At 44.0% G+C, this 22,420-nt stretch overlaps 2 protein-coding genes across 5 annotated transcripts; both read right to left on the bottom strand.

The window, feature by feature from the left end:
* Positions 1-281: 281 nt before the first annotated feature.
* mindy4 (MINDY lysine 48 deubiquitinase 4) lies at positions 282-8,094 on the bottom strand. 2 transcript variants are annotated; one of them, XM_085398789.1, is made up of 18 exons: positions 7,665-8,090; positions 7,245-7,364; positions 6,983-7,167; positions 6,629-6,887; positions 6,316-6,551; positions 6,157-6,209; positions 5,260-5,372; positions 5,048-5,164; positions 4,877-4,968; positions 4,600-4,701; positions 4,383-4,446; positions 4,170-4,235; positions 4,013-4,080; positions 3,862-3,925; positions 3,318-3,479; positions 2,348-2,528; positions 1,779-1,857; positions 282-1,655 (listed from the first exon to the last, which is right to left on the bottom strand). In XM_085398789.1, the coding sequence occupies exons 1-18, from the start codon at positions 7,755-7,757 to the stop codon at positions 1,607-1,609; spliced, it is 2,103 nt and encodes a 700-aa protein (XP_085254915.1). In that variant the 5' UTR covers positions 7,758-8,090; the 3' UTR covers positions 282-1,606. The 2 variants fall into 2 exon arrangements, with proteins under 2 accessions (XP_085254915.1, XP_085254917.1); XM_085398791.1 differs by lacking the exons at positions 282-1,655; positions 1,779-1,857 and having other exon boundaries at positions 2,368-2,524; positions 7,665-8,094.
* Positions 8,095-12,774: 4,680 nt separating this feature from the next.
* nexn (nexilin (F actin binding protein)) lies at positions 12,775-21,720 on the bottom strand. Of its 3 annotated transcripts, XM_085398338.1 has the most exons (15): positions 21,564-21,720; positions 19,784-20,144; positions 19,486-19,683; positions 18,559-18,643; positions 18,330-18,478; positions 16,868-17,068; positions 16,603-16,776; positions 16,000-16,182; positions 15,493-15,684; positions 15,106-15,150; positions 14,655-14,849; positions 14,323-14,544; positions 14,045-14,230; positions 13,602-13,962; positions 12,775-13,465 (listed from the first exon to the last, which is right to left on the bottom strand). In XM_085398338.1, exons 2-15 carry the CDS (start codon positions 20,090-20,092, stop codon positions 13,452-13,454), a joined length of 2,514 nt encoding a protein of 837 aa, XP_085254464.1. In that variant the 5' UTR covers positions 20,093-20,144; positions 21,564-21,720; the 3' UTR covers positions 12,775-13,451. The 3 variants fall into 3 exon arrangements, with proteins under 3 accessions (XP_085254464.1, XP_085254463.1, XP_085254466.1); XM_085398337.1 differs by lacking the exon at positions 12,775-13,465 and having other exon boundaries at positions 13,582-13,962; XM_085398340.1 differs by lacking the exons at positions 12,775-13,465; positions 15,106-15,150 and having other exon boundaries at positions 13,582-13,962.
* Between the last annotated feature and the right edge of the window lie 700 nt (positions 21,721-22,420).

The following is a 22,420-nucleotide window of genomic DNA, read 5'->3' as shown; positions in this document are numbered from 1 at the left end:
AGCATCAACCCAGTAGTTCCATTAAAGCTGTTGTCTTTGTATGTGTGTCACCTGGGCGGCGGTGAAGTATCCGTGGATTTTCCTGTCCCAGTCTGACCCTTAAGGCCATGTTCATGGTCTTTTCTGATTACCAAGATACAGACAACAAAGAGCAGCTTACATAACAAAGTTACTGCACTGCAGTATTCAGTACATACTCGGTGTTCTGCAGTTTCCATCAGGATGGCAGGCAGCAGGAGGGCACAGTGCTTAGTGTAGAAAACATCAAGCATGGAGACAGCTGAGGTATTCAATTATTTTATTGTCCACACAGGTGGTTTGTCCAACGTGAACAAGCATCAAGGCAATGATGAGGAATGTCACACTCACTAAAAGCTCATCTAGATTATATGTGTCACAAGTCCTTAAAATAATAAAATGTTACATATATTTTGTATAGAGCGCTTTGAGTCCATTTACCAAATATTTATCAGCAGAGAAATCAAATTAATTTAGTGTAAAATGTGGATACGATGCTTTTATGTTAAAAGGACCAGCTGACAGCAGAAGGCCACTGTGGTGAACACTGTCCTGCAGCAACACATCTAAAATATTCACATGCACATGTTCTTATTGCCAAACTTTAGAAGACCAACTATTCCCCAAAATATGGTAAATGTGCGGGCAGCAGAATCAGGCTGTGACAGACGACACGATGGGGGCCGACAGCTTTCCATGTGTCTGCACAACGCTTCGTCTCAGACGGACAAAACAGCAACGCAAGAAGTGCAATCGAAAGGTTCTGGGAGTGTTCCCGTTACGTGTGGATGGAGCACGTCGTGGTCGTGTGCATCAGCTCACACGCTGCCATCAGAAATAAAAACGTCATGTTAAGAACGTCTTTATTATTAGGAAACGTTTTGGCCTGAACAAAATGTGTCAACATGTTGGTTTAAAATGGAGCACTGTAACAAAAAATAATTTCCCCCAGGGATCAATAAAGTATTCTGATTCTGATTCTGATCAAAGTGTTTCCTTTCCCTGTTCTCGGCTCCGTTTTTATGTTTCTGTGACTTTGTTACCTTCAAAGCCAACTGAGGACAAAACCTGCAAATTATGGCGAGCTCTGCGGCTCTTCGTGGACCGCCCCGGCTTCATTTTACTAAAGGGCATTTACTGGCAGTAGTCTGTAAATCATCCCTGTTGAATGAAAACAAATGAAAAAGTAAATAATAAAAACACGCGGAGTCATTATTCAGAGACATGTTGCACAACCAACATCAGGAGTGCACGTATTTTTGTGACCAGCGCCAGATGTGCCTCTAAAAGTTTAACTGCAGACCTCAGAAGCAGCACTTTGGGCATTCAAAATAAATAAATATACATCCATTAAAAAGCTGACTTCCAGGGAATGTGTCAGGCATGGCAGGAGAAGAGGAACAAAGCAACTACTTGGAAAAGGACAGCGGCCAAATTTAAACGGGTCACAGTTTTCACTTTCTTACGGGCTCAGGCTCTGAACCTTTCGATCGCACTTTTCTGTATCCACTGTCAAGTTCGTACGTAATAAAACCGACGTGAAATAAACCAGCAGAATAACAAAAGCAAACTGAAAACAGATGATCGCTCAGAGAATAGGCTCTGTGTCATTCCAGCTGACACATGCATCCTTCCACCTGCAAGAAGAGCAGACTCGTCTATTACAGCTTCAGAACTCGTTACAGGATTAAAAGGAAAAGCAAAACATGTCGAAACATTTTATGGTTGTTTCAGGGATCTGTCTGTATGACGGCTCTCACCTTGTTCGGATGCAGAGCTCCAGAGGAGGAGTGAGGTCAGTATCCACCTCCTGACTGCTCTGGGACAATCTGCCGACCGCTAAAAGTAAAAACATTTTTATTTCGCAGCTTTAGGAACACTCAGAAGCAACGACTTGAAAAATCTGACTGAAAACAGGTCACGATTAACCCAACACATTTTAGACGTCATGTAAGGCAGCGGTCTCCAACCTTTTTTGCGCCACGGACCGGTTTATGCCCGACAATATTTTCACGGACCGGCCTTTAAGGTGTCGCGGATAAATACAACAAAATAAAACTAGTACCGGTACCGAAAAAAAGAAGATTTATTCATAACACACGTGGAAAGACCCAGGAAAACCGAGTACACGATAAAAACGATGACAAAATAATGCTGAAAACCGATAAAACCCTGAAAACCAGACATTTCACACCCGAGCCTCTACTCTCGCGGCACGGTACCAAACGACTCACGGACCGGTACCGGTCCGAGGCCCGGGGGTTGTAAGAAGACAGACTGGACACACGGGGCTGCAGACAAAGACAATCAGATAAACGATGCTACGTACAAACAGTGAGGCGGATCTCCTCCTGCTGGTTGGCCAGTCCATCGAAATAGTAGAGGTCGAACTCCGTGCCGCCGCCCTCGTTGGTCAACAGCTCCCTCTGCAGGCCAAACAGCACGCTGAAGTGGCTTTCACTGCACACCACCCAGATGGGGTAGCGTGGCGTCTTCAGGTAAGCTCCTACCTTAGAAGGAGAAAACCAATTGTCTTTGATCACATCAGCCATACAGAATCACTGAGTGATGCAATACGTGTACTGAAAGCAACGCAGGCATTACTGCTCTGTACGTAAGCCAAACCCATCTTAACCATTTATTCCCGACGACCTGATGTAAAGACGTCTCGTGTGTAAGACGCCAACGAAGCGAACTACGACAGAGTCGACGTAACAAGTCGCCGAGCAGAGCAGCAGAGGAGTGAAGTCAGACACAGATGGTGCTCCAAGACTTCATGAGTTTGGAAGCTCTGCACCGGCCAAAGAAACAACTACAACAGCTTTGAAGGATTTGGGTGTTTCTGGAGCTTTTGGTGTCCCGGGTGTGCACAAAAACAGCTGAGCCGTGACGCAAACCCATATCCCCCTTATTCAAACTTTTCAACTATGAGAGGAAAACCCTGCTCACCTCAGGGTGTGACCTGACCAGACAGTCTGTGAAATTCAGCCCCAGAATAATGCTGGTGGCCTTCCCGTCTGCGTGGACGGGGACCAACTGGTCAGGAGTTCACTCATTTACCAACACGCTACCAGTTATTACGAAAAATCCAGTTAAAAATGAAGATTTTTGAGTACTGGTTTCCAAATGCTGCGGCACATACGTTTACTTGAATATCATATAGATTCTATAATAGTTTAAGAATATACTTGTGGCGATGCTCCCATCATCAGAGTGAACAATGGGCCTGAAGTCAGGGCTTGTCGGTGTAACATGAATCAAACTGGGATGTGGTCTGTTAGAGGCTCGGTGTTTCTCACCTTACAGATGTTATAATGTTCAAACAAGGACAGCAGGCCGACGTCGCAGTGACCTTTGATTCCTTTGAGCAGAGTCATGTTGCCGTTGCCCGAGTCCAGCTCCACGTCATCATCGAACACATTGGAAACTGCTCTGCCACACAGCAACAGGTTGACCAGCTCCTGGTGAGAAAACACACAGTTATTACTGCGTCGTGTTTCTGTTACCTCCTGTAAAGCTTAGACAGCGTGGCGCGTACTGTCAACACGTATGTTTAAAAACAACAAAGACAAAATGAAGAAATGTTCCTCTGACAGCAAACGGCGCAGAGAGCGAGCGGCCTCGGCCGAGGGGTTCATTGCTTTTTCACTGTTCAGTTAAAGAGTATTGCTTAGGATTTAGTGACACCTAGAGGCGAATCTTCCAAGCTACACTTCAAAGACACCTGATGTCGCACCATCACTGCAGATTCACAGCCCAGAAACACAACAACACTGTGACAGCTTTAAAAGCAGCTTAGAAGCTGAAGCTAATGAATCTTCTTATATCCAACTAGCACAATACCTGTGTGCAGTACCCATGGGCTCCAATCAGCGTGGTGGTGGGCACATCCATATCTTCCTGTACTCTAAAGAAAGAAGAACCACATCATAGTTGTTTCACAGTCTGGTTCCAGCTACTTTGTTCTGCATAAAAGATGTTTTTAAAAAAGTACTTTTGAATGGACCGCGAGAGAACAGCAGACACAGTCAGCAGCACGCAGCCCAACATCCCAGGTTCAAACTGTGGGGAAAAAACAGATAAAAAGGAAAGTGGAGGATAAACGTTTGTGCCCTCGAGAGGGAAAAGGAGAAGGAATGTGCTTCTCTCACTTGCTCAACATGCTGCTCAAGGATCAACTCCAGATCTTTGAGGTTCTCCACAGTCAAACAGGTGATCTAGAACAAAGACAAGTCGTAAAACGTCAACAGAACAAAGTTACGGCTCTGAATCTTACGTAAGTTTGACAAATATCATTTCATGAACCTCACCAGTTATCTTACATTCATTCTGATTAGCTTCAGTGCAAATATAAAAATGTGTACCTTTTCAAGCACCCCCTCAGATCTGTAGGGTCGAGCTGGGGTGAACTGATTTCTCCCTGAATTTCTGTTTCCAAACAACAAAACCACAGCAACACCTTCATAAACGTAGCGACGCGAGAGCAGACTCACACCAACGCAGTTCCTAACATCTGCACAATATCTGCAGATACAACACCAATAAAACGGCTGTGTGCATCAGTAAAACTGGAGATCTCACATTGCAACTGTGGCTTGCTTTTCCTCGCCAGCCCTCCACAAGATCTCAGCCAGAGCCAAAACGAGACACTTTCTCCTGATGCTGTTGGACGGTCTTAATCTCCTGAAGGGGGAAAAAAATCTCATCTGAGCGAGAAGCTCTCTGGTGATAGTACGGTTGAAACTGAAATACAGAAGTCACTTGCTGAACATCATTCCCCCGTGTGAAGTAACAGCTTTAGAAAGTGACTGGAATAAAGTGCTCGCAGGTTCATGCCATGAACTAAAGGGTGACTTACTGCAGGCCCGTGGTACAGCTCTCAGTGCTTTCAAACAGCAGTTTCTTAAGAACAAAGGCTTGAACAGACGCCAGAACTCCACAAGGACCTCCCTTAAAAAATTCAAAGCCACAATTAAATAAAGCCTGTGAAAATAAAAACAATTTAAGCATCCGGCTTGATTGAAATCACCTTTCTCTGAACAATCCCATATCGGAGGTCATGCGTGTCTGAGAATGTGAAACCCTGATTCCTCCACTCAATATTGAAACAATTTAGGCTGGATCCAAGAAGAAGTGTTTTTAATTCCTAGAGGGAATAAACGGAAAACAAAGACATAATCAAAGGCAACTGCAGAAAGTCTGCGCAGCAGCTTGAGAGAAACCCTGGTGTAAATCACCCACCGTGGCAGTGCCCTGGTCCATCGGGCGACCGGCGAGGCTGTGTTCGGGTAAGGTTCCCCGCAGAGGGGCGTCGCAGAGTTCTCGCAGATCGTCATCATAATCCTCGATGTCATCTAAATAATTAACACAAATATATCCTTGAAAATCAAAAGTTAGGCACCGATTTGTTTTCAAAGGGCGAGAAACAATCAGTGAAGCCCCGGACCGCACATACAGAAAGTATTTGCCCTAAAATAAACTTTAATACTAGATGAAGACAGCCCAACGCCGTTTTTAAACGATGAGTTCACTTTTAATGGGAAAAGATTATCCAAACCTTAAACTAATAACTGCTTGTGCCACCAACAGGAATTTTGGACCCGTTTTTTGGCAGAATTGCTTTGATCCAGTCACAATGGGGGCTTTTTTTTGCAAGCCCCTTTTTGTTTAAGGTCATTCCAAAAGTATGATTGTTTGTTTTGCTGCCAGTGTGCTTCAGGGCTTTGTGCACTTGAGCTTCACAAACAAACGTATGATTAAACCTTCTCCTTCTGGATTTTATAGCAGAGAGCAGAATTTGTGGTTCCATCAATTACAGCAAGTCATTCGGGTCTTAAAGCAGCGAGGCAGCCATCTAACTAATGCTACTAACTCATCAGGGAGAGTCAGGGTGTGGCTGCTGACATCCACCTCAGCTTTCCCGAAAATGAATTAACCACGGGTAATTTATGAATAAAGAAGGTTTGGATAACTTTTAAAATCTGCGCTTTGCATTTACTCGGGTTATCACGCTCTAAGGTTAAAATTTGTTTGGTTTTCTGAATGCTTAGGTGTGACAAATATGCAAAAGAAATCAAGAAATCAATAATCAGAAAGGGACAAGCACTTTTTAACAGCCCTGTACTGCACAGCACTTACCCAAGACCATCGCAGACGCATCCAGATCAGCCACACTTGGCCTGGTCTTTGCTCTAAAAAAGAAAACAACGTGTAAATATTGAGAACAAAGCCTGGGAAAGCAGTGAGCATGAGGCCATTACTTATTATGTGGAGTCAAACAACTTAAAGCTATTTTACTTTGCTGTCGTCACCATGCTCAGTCTCACTCGCTCAAAGCTGTTTTCACTCGGTGTTCTCTGTGAAACGCTCAGCGCCTCGCGCCCCGCTCGTACACGGTCAGCTGAGCCGATTTCACTTCTGCTGCCTTGTAAACTTCCAGTCACCAAACGTCCATCCTGAGTGGGTCTGGTTTCCTCTTCTCCTCTGAGTAGCGGCTGGGACACCTTTCGACTGTTACGTTTTCTGTTTGATTCCTGAAAGGAGAAAGTGGAGGATTAACAGCAGATGAGCACGCGATCACATGTGTTTTTAGGCATAAAAGCTTTAGTACCTGGGGTACCGGTCCAACCAATATGCCTCTCCTAATGCGATTAGTTCTGCTCCTTTGGGTGGTCTCAGAGGTGGTTTTTTCTGGTTCTTTTTGGATTAAGCTCTTCTTGTCTTGGAGGGAATCCATCGCTGGATGGTCTTGTTGAACTCCTAAGTCAGGACCCCGGAAACCTGTCTGATTATTACTGGACTTTCTATCGTTTGCTGGCATCAGTGAAGCATTTGTAGCTTGAGAAGGGAATGTTGCTGTTATATCAAGCCTGTGAAAGACAACAGCATATTCCTTTAAGCACATTATTACAAAAAAGAAAGTAAAATCAGTAGAAAATAATCACAAACGCTGCCTGTAAAATACCTCGATCTGGTCTGTTTGCTTGGAACAGAAGCCGGGCTGCGGTCCTCCTCTCCTCCATTATCCATCGAACTAGTTTGGGCTCTCCGTGGGGAAACCTCACTGCTCACTGGTTTCTCATTCTTTACTTGTTCAATGAGATGCTTTACAATAACCTCCAGTAATGTTTTCAGAGGGTTATTTTGAAGCTGCAGTGACAGAGAGATCAGCTACACACGTTACCTGTTGCGCACCACAGCAGTCACCTTGCAGCTTTAACGCTTACCTTGTTCTTCCTGTAGAGATCCTCAATGCTGAGAATCTGCCTCAGCTCCGACCTGTTGTTGATACTGGCCTCTGTGCGTGGATGCTCCTCATCCATGCAGGCAATAGTCCTCTTCAGCCCCTGAACAACATTTCCAACAAAAAACAAACAAACTGGGAATTAGTCTATTTATTTCCCCTCATATTGCGAAAGCTTGCATCTTGGTCGCATGCTCTCCCTCGTGCACTGCTGCTACGACTACATGCACGTTTTCTTATTTTAAATAAAGCAGGGCTGCTTACAGACACGCTCGCTGGACCAGAATCGCATCGACACAAACTCGCAGCGGAGCTGCAGCTGGCTAGCTAGCAGTGTTAGCGGTTTGCACAGAAACGCTGTGATGGGCTATCAGTCTGAATTACCACACGTTAGCCGACTCACCTTACGACTCAAATACTCCCGTACAAGGGACGAAGACACCTCTTCGACTGAAGGGACCATGCCGAGGACGAGTCTGTCCGTGTTAGCATACATGATCAACGAGAAGCGGCCATGGTGTTAGCAAACAGCAGCGGGATGCTGCGCCGACAGCACTGAAGAGCTGAGTTAGCTGCTTATTGTTAAGGTCTTAATAAATCATGGCTGGGTACAGTTTAGGTTCAAACAGGGTGAAAAACATGCAATCTCCACTCGGTGTCGTGGGGTGTCCTCGCGGGGGCTACAGCTCCGTGAAACTGCGGCCCTTTCTGACCCTGTACGGCTGCGTTACCATGGCAAAGCTAGTCGTTCACGGACGCTTCGAGCTTTTTTGATGCCCTGGGCTACTTTAGCCTTGGTGCCCTTCTCTCAGGTTTGTGGGTACAGCTTCTATCCGGTACAGCTCGGTACCACTGGATTCGAATTACGTTCGTTCAATTTGTGTAGTGATTTGTTCACTACACATGATGCAAATCTCCTGTTGCACCACATCCCAAAGCGGCTCTATAGATTGAGATGTGGTTACTGTGGAAACCATGTGAGTACAGTGAAGTGGATGGGATGATTTCATATCTAAATACCACAGAGATACACCACAGATAATAAATTGTTACGGACAACAAACAGCTCAGGAGCTGCTGCTGAAATGATGTTTCATCCTTCATTTAAATATATCACCACTGTGATTTTTTAAATATTTGATTCATGATCATTTCCCCTCCGTGACTGTTAAGTTTGGAGAAATCAGTGTGATTGTAAACTGTCACTATTTCAATTACCACACCACCCTGCCAACAAAGAGGAACAATGTGTGCTTGGAGATGAGAGAAGACAAAAGGAACAGACTGCCCATGAAATAATCGTGTTTGCAGAAAAATATCTTAGAGCTTTATGTGACCTTGTATCTAATCCATGTGTCTGAAAGTGCTATGAAACTATGCTGGGAAACCCACGGTTCAAACAAGCTGACAGGACTGCTCTTCAGCGTCCTCTCAGACTATCACAATTTTGCTTCTTCTTGCAAGAATAAAAGAAAAAGCTCTTTCAGCACATCGATCGGGGTCTCCATTGCCTTGGTTTTTATTAAAGTGGTGTCACCTTTGGATTTATCTGACATTCCGCTCCTTCAAGTCAGATCCTACATCCCAGCCCTTTGCCAAAAATAAGGAACCTGCAAATTGTGGGAGGCCTTGGGACCATTGCTGGATACCTTATTACTCCCACTGACCACAAATTCAAAAGACCTGTCCGACAACATTTGTGTTATCTGAATCTTATCCAATAAATTTACCAGGAAAATGTTTGACGATAAAATCAGACTTAAGTGTAATTCCAAGTGCAAAGGGAAAGCGAGCCATCAGGTTAGTGAACGAGAAGCTTGCTTGTTAAGTCATTGAAGTGCAGGGAACTTCTGCAACCCGATCCTCAATAACTTCTGATCTTTGCAGAAAAACCAAGACATAATTATGCCATTTAAGACAACTTAGCAACAACTATCAGAACTACATTGTACCTTATATTATAAACACAGATACCCGACCTGATTTAAATGATCAACAGATCAAAATGGGAAGCAAGCCACACACAAAGAGATGACGTCTGATGCACTGGGAACTACTTTGAGATAACATAGCCACATTTAACTGTAGAGAGCCTTATTGAGCCATGGGCCATGCTATGCCTAAACAAACAGGAGGGCTGGTACAAGGTTAGAAAGATTTCTATGTGATGCTGAGGAAGACAGCAAGGGTGTACGATGTGCTCTGCCCTTCCAACCTTTCAACTGCATTGGAACCAAAGAGTGAAAAATCACCCTGCTCCAACCAGACTGGGCCAAGCTCCAACTAAGTGATGTGCAGCAGCTGACCATTACTGGTTGTTGCTGTGTGCCGTGTCTTCAAGGACTGATTCAGAGAATTATTATTACAGCACTGATTAAGGTAGATTGCATAGATGATATAATTTTGTATACAGAGGTACCCATGATGGGCAGATGGTGGCCATGATGACACCAAGTATTGGCGATCTATAGCTTTGTGTTTGGTTTAGCTCCTTTACATATGAACTTGGTTGTAGCTTTTCTTTTGCGTTTATTATATTTTATTTGCAGTCTGTTTGGGTTCTGGTTAATCTTCCGAGTTCAGTCATATTAAGTTGATTCCCTTTGTGATCCTTTTTCCCAGCCGTCGATGGTCCTTCGTCTCGTGTGTGATGTTCTGCTTTGCTAGCTTTGGTTCTTTTGTGGGTTCTGTTCAGCTGTGTTCCCCAGATGTTTCCACTCTGCTCTTACCTCATGTGTGTGTTTACGTCTTCAGTCTTCCTCTGTTCTTTCTCACATTGTTGTCATACGTGTCCTCACGCTGTGTGTTCTACGTTTCCTCCATAGTTCATGGCTTTCCATGTGAGGTATTATTACCCTTTATACTCATGTATTTTGATCTTCTTGATATTGTTTAGATAATAATAATAATAATAATAACTTTATTTATAAAGTGCCTTCAAACAAAGTGCTGTACAGCTATTTGACAGTAAGAAGATGAATAAATAAAAGAGATAAATAGCAGTACAAGTAAAAACAGTAAGAATTTAAAAACTAAAAGGCAAAGAATTAAGACCTGTAGGATAGGGTGAACAAACATGTCTTCGACTTAGTTTTAAAAACCTCCACAGTGCAGGTCTGCCTAATATCTTGAGGGAGGCTGTTCCACAGAAACTGGGCACGAAAGGTAAAAGCTCTCCAACTGTCTTTTTTCTGGCTCTAGGAACCTTTAGAAGGCCAGAGTCCTGAGATCGGAGCGCACGAGATGGAACATAAAGGTGTAAAAAGTCGGAGAGGTATGAAGGTGCCGATCCATTTAGAGCCGCGTAGGTGAGCAGCAGGACCTTAAAATCTGCTCGAACCTGACAAGGTAGCCAGTGATCTCAGAACAGGGTAATGTGCTCAAATTTCCCAGTTCTTGTTAAAATGCAAGCAGCTGCATTTTGCAACATCTGTAGACCTCTGAATCTTTTCTTTGGTAGCCCAGAAAGAAGAGCGCTACAATAATCAATACGTGAGGACACAAATGCATGGACAAGAACCTCTGCAGTGTCGCTTGACAAAACTTGTCTGATTTTGGCGATGTTCCTCAAATGATAAAAGGCGGTCTTTGTTATATTTTCTATATACTACTGTTTAAGCTTTTTCATTAATATGTAGCTAAATTATAAACAGAAGGAAAGTTAATGAAGTTCTGAGAAATCTGTGTGCTTATAAACGCTCGTTTAAGTGCGTCTGTTTCACCTCCTGCTGTGCACGAGGAACAATGTGTTCTAGGACATGAGAGACGACAAAGGAACAGACTGACCATGAAATAATTGCTGTGCAGAGAAATATTGTTGACTTGTATGTGACCCTGTATCTAAACCATGTGTCTGAAAGTACTATGAGGAAAAGCTGAGGGGCCTGGCTCTCATCTTCCTCTCAGATTATAAGAGTGAGAGTGTTCTTGCAAGAATTAACAAAAAGCTTTTCCATCAGTCTGACAGTGACGTAGTTCCTCCTGCAAAGTGCAGGATGCAATGAGCAGCAGCACTGTATACAGAAGTATTAGCCTAAGCTTATGCTAGCACAACCTCGCCCAGAGCAAGGAGGGCTAGAGGGGCCGCCAAACCACAGGCGTAGACCCTCCAAATATGTGGAATGATTAAAAAAGAAAATACATCAAATGCATGTTTTTAAACTGACAGTGTGTAAATTGCTAAGACTATAAACCTCTTTTTGAGGAACTTGCTCCTTGGTTGAACATTATGACCACAGGCCCTGTTCCTGCTGTGTAACTCCTCAAGTCTGAACACAAACTGTATTGAAATCACGTTTCAGCTGAACGTGTTCTGAATACAAATGTAGAGATGCAGATAAAGAAAAATAACAAAACTAATACCTACATTTTGTGACAGAACAACAACTAAAGAGGTGCAGTTCTCATCAAGTGCAGCTGATGAACGGGCAGTGCGACGATGCGGTTCGAGGGCAGTTGCCTGCTTTGTCTAAGGCATAGGTGTCAAACTCTGGCCCGCGGGCCAAATTTGGCCCGCAGCCTAATTACATTTGGCCCGCGAAGCCATACCAAATTACTATTAGAGCTGGCCCACTGGTATTATACAGCTAATATATATATTGTTTAGTATTAAGCTCGGCTTGTTCCATATTCAGTTTTTCAGCAAAACGTGTCCATAAGAAAAGATTCATTCTTATATCTGGAGGAATAAATATATTTCAATAAATATTAACGTTAGCCCGCGACTTTGTTCCAGTTTTGAATTTTGGCCCACTGTGTGTTTGAGTTTGACACCCCTGCTCTAATGTGTAGTCAACCAAGGATGGGATCCAAACATGTCTTTGTAAGGGAGGAAAACTTTGTGCGGCCTCCTTCTTGAAACTGCTTCATCCTGTGTTCACAGCGTGTTGCAGTTTACTCAGCAGTGTTATCCTGTAGTTACAAGGCCCTTTGATTGCATTTGAACACAATACTTACAATGTCAGGTCACAAGACATTTTAAATACTTTGCTGCCTTAAAATAAAACTTATAGAAAAAAGCAATGAACCTATTCTGGCATTTCATTCTAGAAAGGTTACATTTATGTATTTGCAGTTTCCTTCCCACAGTCTTTTCTTGTGAACATGTATAATGTTCTTTTATTATGTGCATGTCTTTATTGTTGTATGTTTTCTCTGCACAGCTCTGTGTTGGACAAAAAGATGTCCACCTCAGACGGTTTGGAGCCATGGTGCGCTGTCCATGTCTTAACGGATCATTCTGAGTATTCGAACATTTTCATGGTTTTTATGGGGAACTTTTCATTTTGATAAATTACCACCCACTGCATTTCCATGGCATACAGCTCCATTCATTGTGCTGTACTATGGATGCATGCTACACTGGGATGCTAGTGTTTGTGGAGTGATGATGGGTTTCCTCAGGTGTAGCTTGTGGTTACTCATTCGTGACGGGACAGTCCGTCCTTTCAGGCAACAGGTTGCAGTTTGTTGCTGCAAAGGTTGTAACAGTGAAAGAAATCAACAATGCAGTTCTTTGTGTTCATTTTATTAAAAGGTTTTTTTTCTATTTATAATATACGACAAATAATCGGACATGTCTACTTTTATATTCATTATCAATCCTCGACAACTTTAAGTGTAGTACATTTAACACAAAAATGGTTGGTGCATGAAAAATTCATCTGTAGAGGCTGCAAGTAAAACTCAGGGATGCAGCTGTTTTGTTCCTGCAACATGTGGCTGCCTCTAAATCGTCGATATAACTGCTGTTCTTTAAGTGAATGCACATCTTACATTTAACATTTCAATACCTCAAGCTTAACATTTGCCATTTATGGACCAAAACGTGTGATATTTACAGAACAGTACCAGAGCAATGCAGGAAATGTGCTGGTATGACGAGTATTGTCAGGGCCGCGCAGGAGAGATCGTTTTGAAGTTTTGGTGCAGCCCTTGTCGTGGGAACAAGAACCACGTGTTTTTGGCACAGGTATCATCTTCCATCCTAGAGGGGAGTGCAGCTTTACATTTGAGCAATACGTAAACAACATCTTGTCTTTGTTTTTTGCATATGTGTGTTATGTGTCCCTCCCTTAGGAATGCCAAGCATACTGCTATTTCCTTCCCTCTGTTTGACAATGCCAGGAGGGACGACGTTTTACAAAAGGAGTGAGAGACAGAGGGAAACTCTCTAGATCACGAGGCGGCATCAGTAGTCGTAAGCTGCAAGAAAGAAACAGAAGGACGGTTATCCAACTCGTCGTCTGGCAGAGTCTACGAGGAAGAGGAGCATGCGATCCACTTCGTGAAGAGAGGTTCATATCCAGACGGGCATGCAATCACACCAAGGTGGTCTTACTTTCTATTGTGAGGATGCAGGTACTTGCTGCCGTGCCTCTGCTGTTCACGGCCTTGCACATGTACTCTCCCTCGTCCTCGGGGAAGGTCTCCGGCAGGTAGAGGCAGTATGTCTCTCCTCTCTCTATGTACTGATAGTCCTCACAATCTTGAAGCACCTCTCCCTCAAACCACCAGGTCACCTCTGGCTTTGGTTCCCCGGTGATCTTTACGGTGAACCGAACTGGCTCAGAATCTACCACCGACTGGTTTTTGAGGGGCTTTTTAAACCACGGGGCCCCTGACCTGGCGTGATCCTCCTCATCTTCGTAAGCCGCAGAGCCGTTAATGATGCTGCCCTCATCCTCCACGTCGTCATCCTTCTGCAAACAGAGGACAAAACAATCACAAAAAGTTGTTCGTTTGTTATCTCGGTGCAGTTTGTCATGAAAATGGAAGATTTACTTTTTGGAGCGCGGCATCAATCTCCTGCTGCTCAAACTGCATCCTCTGCAGTTTCTGCTCCTCTATCCTCCTCCGTTCCTCCTCCTCTCTTGCTTTGGCCATCTGCTCAAAGCGGGCTCGCATGTCCACTTTCTGTTTGAACGGTGACTCTTCGGCCCTCGCTGGAGTCGTTTCCTGGTCCTCATCCTCCGGAAAAAACAAAAACTTGTAATACATGCTGCCGAGATCATCTTCCATTGATATGAAAAAAAACCACATGTGCTATAAAGTGCTCTTACCTCCTGGAACCGCTCAGCTTCTCTCTCCTTAATTTCATCATCGATGGCCTTCCTCTTGGCTCTCTCCGTCTCGATCTTCTTCTGAATCTCCTCCTCAGTCAGCTGCTTGATCTTCTCAAACTTGGACTTGAGGCTTTTGGCCTGAATGGAGCCGGTTCTCTTGAGCTTAGTGAGCTCTTCGTACTCTTTGCTTACAACATCCGAGCTTTCATTTATTTCTTCCTGTAACGATATGTGGAACACAACTTTAAACATTTAGTCACATTTTTCTGTAAAACACGCTGTCGACTCGACTGGCTGCTGTCTGATATTTTCAGCTGTTCGAGACTGACCTCGCCCATCTCTTGTCTGAGTTGTTCGAATTCCTGCTTCTCTTGCTCCATTTTCTTTTTGCGCTCCTCTGCCTTGCGTCTCCTCTCAGCTTCCTCCTTCTCTTTCAGCAGCTCTTCAAAGTTGATCTCCAGTTTCCTGGGGTGCAGGGCTTCCTGAGACTCGCTCTTTACCATCCCTTCGTCCTCATCTAGTACCTAAACACACAAGCACCCACAAAAGTGTTTCAGTATTTTAATGTTTAATGAAATCCTGCAGCAGTAACATCTTCAATTTGCAAAAGCAAGTGCAAATCTAAAGCATTACAAACATTAGATAAACAGCTGCATGCAAAAAAAACAAGATGCATCGTCTGGAGGCCACTGTGTCCTTGTATGTGTAGGGAACACATTGATAATAAGACTCTTGGAGTAAAAATAATTTATACTATATCTGAAACTGAAAATCTCTTACTGTTTCATCTCCAAATGCAGACTTTTCCTGATCCAGACCAGGGCTCTTGAAGAAATAATTGAGACAAGGAAACAGCAGTGCAGTTGTAGCCCATCATTACTGATGTGCAGCATGAATCTATTACAGGCAACACTTCTGCAGGGTCACTTAAAGAAGGTGTTGGCTTAATCCACTGATGCTGAATGAAACTGTGTTTGATTGTTTTACAAATATCGTAAAACTGCTTTTCATGCATGTTTTCCTGCTCTGTAACAAGAGAGCTGAGCAGCAAAGCAGCAGCAAATCAACTTGAGGCTTTAACAGCACAAAAAAGCAGTAACACATTAGTGATCAGTCCAATACATGCAGACTGTGCAACGCTTTTGTCACCAAGTGATGGACGTTTACCATGCTCTTGCGGGCCTCAGCAAACAGCCTCTTTTCCTCCTCCAGTCTCCTCTTAGCCTCCTCCTCTGCCCTTTTCTGCTCTTCCTCTCTCCTCTGGCGTTCCAGCTCCTCAAAGCTGACACATATCTTCCCAGGCTCACTGCCCTCCAGGTTCAGCAAGGCCATCAGCACCTCGTCATCCTCGTCTACAAGCTGAGTGAAAACCCAACGGTGCAAAGACCACATTAATGTCTGCCTGGTTTTAAAAAGCAGTTGATCTCACCGCCTGTACACACAGTAAAGGCAGCTCTGCACAGAAAGCTCGATAATTATCCAGACTAGTTTGTTTCACTAACCAGGCCAACCAGCTGCTGACTAGAGTGTAACGTTCAGTTGGCAGATGATCGCTTCCTCACGCACAAAAGTTCAATCTACACTTTTAAGGCAAACAAATTCATTGATATAATCAACAGATATGTATCCACTCTGAGAGAAAGGTTTTGTATTAAATGCAGATTTAATATTGACCATGCTTTTCCTGGCTTCAGCAAAAGCTCTTCTCTCCTCCTCCATCCGTCTCTTGGCCTCTTCCTCTGCTTTCTTGCGCTCTTCCTCTACCCTTTGTCTCTCCAGCTCTTCAAAGCTCAGTCTCAGTTTTCCTGGGCGAAACTCCTCCTTGTCTTCCTGTCCTGTGCTTTCCTCGTCTTCTTCCTGATGGGACACAAACATATCGCAAACGTGATTAGGCCATCTTCACAACACAAAAGTGATTTGGAAGCGCAAACACAAATCCCCTAAAGTTGTTTTTATGAAATGTTAATCCCAGGAGGACTTCTGAAATATTTTCACATGGCTCGTGATTTATATCTTGCTTGAAGTAACTGTACACTGGAAGATGCTGGCAGTCAGAAGGAAGGTTGTTATATCCGTCTGTAGATATGTATGTGTGGTTTCTCTGGTACCGCCCTAAGCTTGAGGGCGGTACCAGAGGAGGGTTGCAAAGCGACATGCAGATGTACAGCAACTATGGGAATGCTAAAGCTGCTGAAGCGCACTTGTTGCCTTCATGAGATCTGCCAGTGAATCGCACATGTACAAAAGCTATGCTTGCTGTTTTGCAGTCATGTGTACCATTCCCAGCCTGGCCTCCTCAAAAGCTTTCTTCTCCTCTAGCAGGCGGCGTTTGGCTTCCTCCTCCGCTTGCTTCCTCCTCTGCTCCTGCCTTTCTTTCTCCAGCTCCTCAAAGGTCAGTTTCAGCTTTCCAGGAGTGACTTGAACCTTATCGGAAGCTTTCTCCTCTTCATCCTAAAGCAAAAGAAAGCAAGAAAGCAGACCTGTGGCTGTAAAACACAATATCTCCTGTTAACACTGCGTTCACATTGACATCTTCATTTACCTGTTGATTAACTGAGCGTCTCTTCACTTCCCGGAAGGAGCGCTTGTTTTCGTCGTAGCGTCTTTTTTTCTCCTCTTCTGCCTTCCTTTTTAGCTCCTCCTCTCGATTCTTCTCCATGTCTTCAAAATTCACTTTGATTTTGCCGGGAGGTCGTGACGGCTTCGCCGGGACCACACGCACCAGGATTGTGTCATCTCCTTCCTAAAAAGTTAAAACAGCCGATAATCACGGTCTAGAGAATTCACAACAACAATATCATCACAGTTTATATTAAAGCAAATGTGACGAGTCAGATATGATATTATTATTACTATTATTATTATTATTATTATGTGTGTTGTCTGCAGCACTGAGAGAGCAAACCTCCCACGTTCACTGGGACTGTGTGTGGGTAGGGAGCGACTCTGCAGTTCGCAGTAGGTCAGTGTACGGGTGTCAGTCTAAGATAGCAGCAGTCGCAGCAGGGAAGGCTCGAGCTAATTCTGTCTGTGGGAGGTGTGGGAAACAGCTGCCAGTCATCTGCTGTCTACACCTGGCAGCTCTGTTCCAGCTGTTTCCAGATCAGTGCATTCCTATATGTGAACAGGCTCTTTTTAATGGTGTGATCTGAAGCGTCATTGTCTTATGTGGTCAACGAGGCACAAAGGAAACGGTTAAAGCAGCAGTCAGGGGTCAGAGTAGCTTTTTAGACACGCTTTGAAGAAACTGATTTGACTTCATGATCTGATCTTTACCGTAATCAGGGTCCCAGATACACGTAATTGTGTAACGTAACGTACAAAGTACAATGGAATCTGTTCACTGGTACAGATTCAGCGAGATATTTGAATAAGCAAAAGTTATTGTTTCAAGTTTGAGGAGAAAACATCTTTTGGGTTTGTTTTTTTCCGATTGTGTTTCAGTGAAAGCAACAGTGTTACGCTCCTGGTCTTTCAGGCTCAGTGTTATTAGTGATGACTAAGGCAGAGCTTTGCAGCCACATTCAAAGTTTCACACTGAACAGGATCCATATAAAAGTCCCATTTTCAGACAGCATTGTGAACCTTATTGCTTTGCTACAGCAGCAGAATCAGGGCAAAGAAGTAGTGCACTGCTGCTTGTAATTGCCTATTTGGCACGAGATCACTGACGTAACCATTTCCAAGAACTGCACCGTCTGAATGTATAAGAAGCCTGAAAGTGGACTAATTGGAAATCTCCGTCTGATTTAGCTTGAATCGTTTTCCTGCATAGTGAGGTTAAATGTGTGCCAGCAGTTCACAGACTGGTCATGTTAGCAATGCTACTGGTGGATTCAGACCTACATCCAGTCTGTGCCAACTCTTTGGACCTCAAATGCCCATTACAACTCATCCGAGAGGCAGCTGAGGATTAACCATTACAGTGGTAACCACACTGGTTCATCGCAGCCTCTCAAACACCAAAACACACTTTGTTTTTGCTTGAGCCCAGGTTCACTGACCTCAGCGGCTTTTTGAGCCAGTTCTTTCTGGATTTTGGCTTTCTCCAGCTTATCCTGGGCCTCCCTCTTCTTCCTCTCTTCCTCCATCCTCTTCCTCTCCTCCTCCTGTCTTTGTTTTTCCATTTCTGCAAACTTCCCCTTCACGCTACCTGAGGATTTCACAAAGCGAGACACAAGCCTTAAGCCTCGTCTTCCTCCTGGATAGTCATCGCTCATTACCATCCCTTACCTTTGATTTTGGGGACGTAAGATTTTTCCACCTTCGCTGGCTTCACCTCCTCTTCCTCATCACTGGAAGCAAGCAGTTCTTTTATCTGTGATCGAGCAGATAGAAAGTGTGACGAGGTGAGGTTACGGTTTAGCTGGGATCATCTCCTTTGCCACTCAGGAGCCATGCTGGTCCCAGCAAGAACACGAGCCTAATCCCTGCTAATAGCAGGGTCATGTGGCTTGCAGCAGGCCTCTGATTGGCCCGTCGTGTTGTTGAACAGATAGGGGATGAGTGCAGGTGTCCGAGCCTGGCCAGCTACGGCACAGCAGTACACAGGAAGGGCGTTTTGTCTGAGTGCCTGATAATCACACAACACCGTATCACTGCCTGTATTTCACTGCAGTCGAGTAGGAAGAAAAGCTGAACCCTGGAATTCTTGATCTCTGACCTTCTCAGTGGGACTGATGTCTGCTTTTTTCTAATGGATTAATGACGTTTTGGTGATATATTAAATCAATTTAAAGCAATTTACCATCGTGGACTAATCTGATTAGTTGATCACTGGATTCAGACGTTTCGGGCATCGTTCATGCTGCTTCACTATCACGTGACCCGCTGGATATTTGACATATGGTGAATTCTGAATTTAAAGTAGTGGTGAGAAAGTTGTTCAGTGCACGACTGTTTCAGTGCATATTAATATGGTTAAAGATGGCTTTTTACAAAAGGTCACTTTAACAACAAGCACAGGCCAGTTTGACTGAACATGGGCTCATATCTACAACGTTTAGCAGGTTAATACATGAGATGTGACAGATGTGACAGATGTGTCGGTGCAGTGTAAAAATCGAGTTCTCTCACAAACCGCAGTCTCTGTCACGGCGCCATGCCTCATCATGCCATGCAGATCACAGTGGGAGGTTAGTGGGGTTATCAGCCTTTGACCTGCTGCTTCCTGCGATGCCACTCTCTCTCCTTGATGTATTGCTCCTTCCTCTTCTGCTGCTCCTCCCTGTTCCTCTGCCTGCTGCGCTCCTCCCTGGCCTTCTGCATGGCCTCAAATTTGCTCGTCACGTTCTCCTTGTCTTTGTTGAGCTTTGGCACGTAGCTTCTTGCCACCAGCTTTCTGGATCTGAGGAGTTTCTGTGGTTTAACAGTCGAAAAAATGATGAGTTCGTTGATGTAACTGTGGGAAAAAATGGTACCAGAAATGTAAAGATGCTGCCAGTGTTTTCCATCTCACCTCTTTTTTGAATGCCACATCAGAAATGTTCTGGTCTTCATTTGTTTCAGGCTCTTCCTCCTCCTCGTCCTCCTCCTTCTGTGAAACACCATTAACATCTCCCGAGCTCTCGTTTCGCCCTTTCTTTTCTTTGTGCTCCAAGCCGTTCACGTGTGTCTTGTCGGTCTCATTGCTCGCCGTTTCATTCCTGCCACGAGGTTTCTGATCTTCTGTGGATGCTCTCTCACCTCTACCCTCGACGTCATTGGCTGTCACATCGCTTTCTTTATCTTCCACGTCGTGGGCATCTACAGCTGCCACCTCAGTCATGTTTGTACCACAGTGACAGGCCGACAAACACACTCTGTTTAAAGTTCTTCACCTGCAAAGCACACAAGTCACGGTTCAAACACTGATGACCAGCCAACCTTGCTTTTTTATTCCACCAAACGTGTTTTTAAGAATCTGCTGTTAAACACACAAAGACACAACTCACTCATCACAGCAGAATAAAAGCTTAAAACTAAACTGACAGATACATGCTGAGTTTGTTAACCTTTGCCATGTAGTGCCGCACATAAGTGCTCCCTTTGGCCGACAACATGGCAGACTACATTAATTTTACATGATTAAAATCCTAATTTTAAAGTTTTTTTTTTTAATTAATCTGTGTTTTGAATCAATCATTTTAATGCCATTTCTATCTTTGCCTAATTTGATTTTCCATCCTTTAGCTGAATATCAGCGTAGCACTTTACTGTCGTTTTGCTACATTTCACAGTTACTGTCTGTCTGCACTGTCACATTTTTACCACTGCAAACAGAGCTGTTACTCAGTATCTGGAGAAAGAGTGCAATGGAAGCTTGCCGGCCCCTATTTATAGCCCACTTGTGGCTCTAGGGCATGTGATCGCGACTATTTCTGATGACTGATAGGCAGTTGGACACAGCTCGAGCTGGCACCCACATGTCGCCCCACAGACCCTCGACAAAATGGCCAAACTGAGAGCAGGACAACTGGATGAATGAGAGCTGTTTGGACTGTTAGTCACCCCACACTAAAACTGTTGCTGTGTATCAGCGTCCCCAAATACCTTTCAGACTCAGATATGAAGATCTCACTGTGACCCGGCACAGCTAATCAGAAGCTCTGCCATTGAACCAACAGTCAACGCACTGAGGCGGATCACTGTAGGCCTCACAGGTGGGTTCAGCCCGACTTCAGAAGTATTCGAAGCACTTTTACATTATAGCAGAGAGTGGCTAACTGAAGCAATTATAGTTATCAATTTTAGGCCTACAACACACTGCTGGAGCCAGGGTAGGTTGTAGCTTGATTTAGGGACGGCTGATTTGATTTTCCACCCTCGTTTTAAGAGGTGAATGCCAAAGTCAGACAGTGACAGTGTTTGTTGCCCTTTGTGGATCTTCACGCCATATTCTGACTGTTTAAATTCCAATTTAGAGGGATTTTGAAAGAAATCCATTATAACTCTATTGCTGCTGATAAATAAAAAGAACCTGCTTTGTAATAAATACTCTCAATATTTAAACAAACGCTAGTGTGATTTCTGTGCACAGCTGGCAAAATCATGCCATAAAAGCCTGATTCTAACCTCAGTCACGTTTAAAACTATTATTAAGCAGTGAAGCTAGAGCGACACCAATGAGCATGGCTAAACCCGCAGTAACCAAAGAGCTGGTTAATCCTAATTCAGGGTGTAGGTAAATAATCTAAAACCACACACTTTGGTCTTTTCCAATCCCCCTCGTGCTACAGAATTATGAAACCAGACTTTACCTCTTCAGTGCTTTCGTCCTCCTGCTTTGATTGATTTTCTTTCTTATTCCTCTGGGAAGCCACAAAACCTAAAGTGAGACCAAGCGGAACAATGCGAGGAGCGACCGCTTCCACCCACTCGACTGGCTTCTGGTTGCTGGTTGCCTGTTGGTGAGCAGTTTCCTTAAAAGTACCGTTACTTTCTACCGGACACTGCATTCCGCGCGCGCCTGCTGCAGGTTCAGCTGTTCAGCCCCGCACGCGCTCCCACACACATGCACGCGCACCGGCGCACGGCCCTATCCCGGTCATTTATTCACAGCTCGAAGCCTTTGTTTTTAATAAAATAAATACAGTAATTTTTTTGGAGGATTTCTGGCTGCAGACTCAGCGTTACTTTTGTCAGATTATTATTTATGTATTTATGAAAAGATCGTTACAAAAGTGTAATTAGCGAGCTAATTATTGCTGATTTTATACCAATGACAACAGATGGATAGGTTATCATTTTTGGTTTTTATTAATTTGTATGATTAACGTTTTTGTTTTGTTTTTAGAATGAACAAAATGAGCATCATCATCATCATCATCATCATCATCATCATCATCATCATCATCATCATCATCATTATTGTTGTTGTTGTTGTTGTTAACCAAGGACGCACTGCTGAGATAAGAGCAGCTCGTTTGGACTGTTTGGTAGAACTGGAGTCTAAATGCAGACAGATTATAATTATCTGCTCGTTATCCAGTTCAGCGCAGATTCAGGACTTATCAGTTCAGAGGGACAGCAGCTTGCCCTTTCCTTTTTTCTAAAATGACCTAGATGTTGCTGTCAGTATGCTATGCAGTGACAGTTGGTGCTGACATTGTTGTGC

The sequence above is a fragment of the Rhamphochromis longiceps genome, linkage group LG23, assembly GCF_057381845.1.
Source record: "Rhamphochromis longiceps isolate RC_006_pf linkage group LG23, R_longiceps_female_GT1.1, whole genome shotgun sequence".
Classification (NCBI taxonomy): domain Eukaryota; kingdom Metazoa; phylum Chordata; class Actinopteri; order Cichliformes; family Cichlidae; genus Rhamphochromis; species Rhamphochromis longiceps.
Note: the sequence above shows the minus strand (reverse complement) of the source record. Positions and strands in the feature narration are given on the sequence as shown.

Bases quoted from the DNA above. Each gene is read 5' to 3' on its own strand.
- mindy4 (XM_085398789.1), bottom strand. From the start codon at position 7,757: ATGTATGCTAACACGGACAGACTCGTCCTCGGCATGGTCCCTTCAGTC. The intron at 6,210-6,315 runs GTAAAATAGCTT...TTTCTTTTTTAG, and splicing joins AGCATGGTGACGACAGCAAA to AGCAAAGACCAGGCCAAGTG. The intron at 4,702-4,876 runs GTAAGTCACCCT...TTCCCCCTTCAG, and splicing joins AGCTGTACCACGGGCCTGCA to GAGATTAAGACCGTCCAACA.
- nexn (XM_085398337.1), bottom strand. From the start codon at position 20,092: ATGACTGAGGTGGCAGCTGTAGATGCCCACGACGTGGAAGATAAAGAA. The intron at 18,644-19,485 runs GTCAAAGGCTGA...GCTCGATCACAG, and splicing joins GGCATCGCAGGAAGCAGCAG to ATAAAAGAACTGCTTGCTTC. The intron at 14,850-15,105 runs GTAAGAGATTTT...TTGTGTGTTTAG, and splicing joins CTGCATTTGGAGATGAAACA to GTACTAGATGAGGACGAAGG.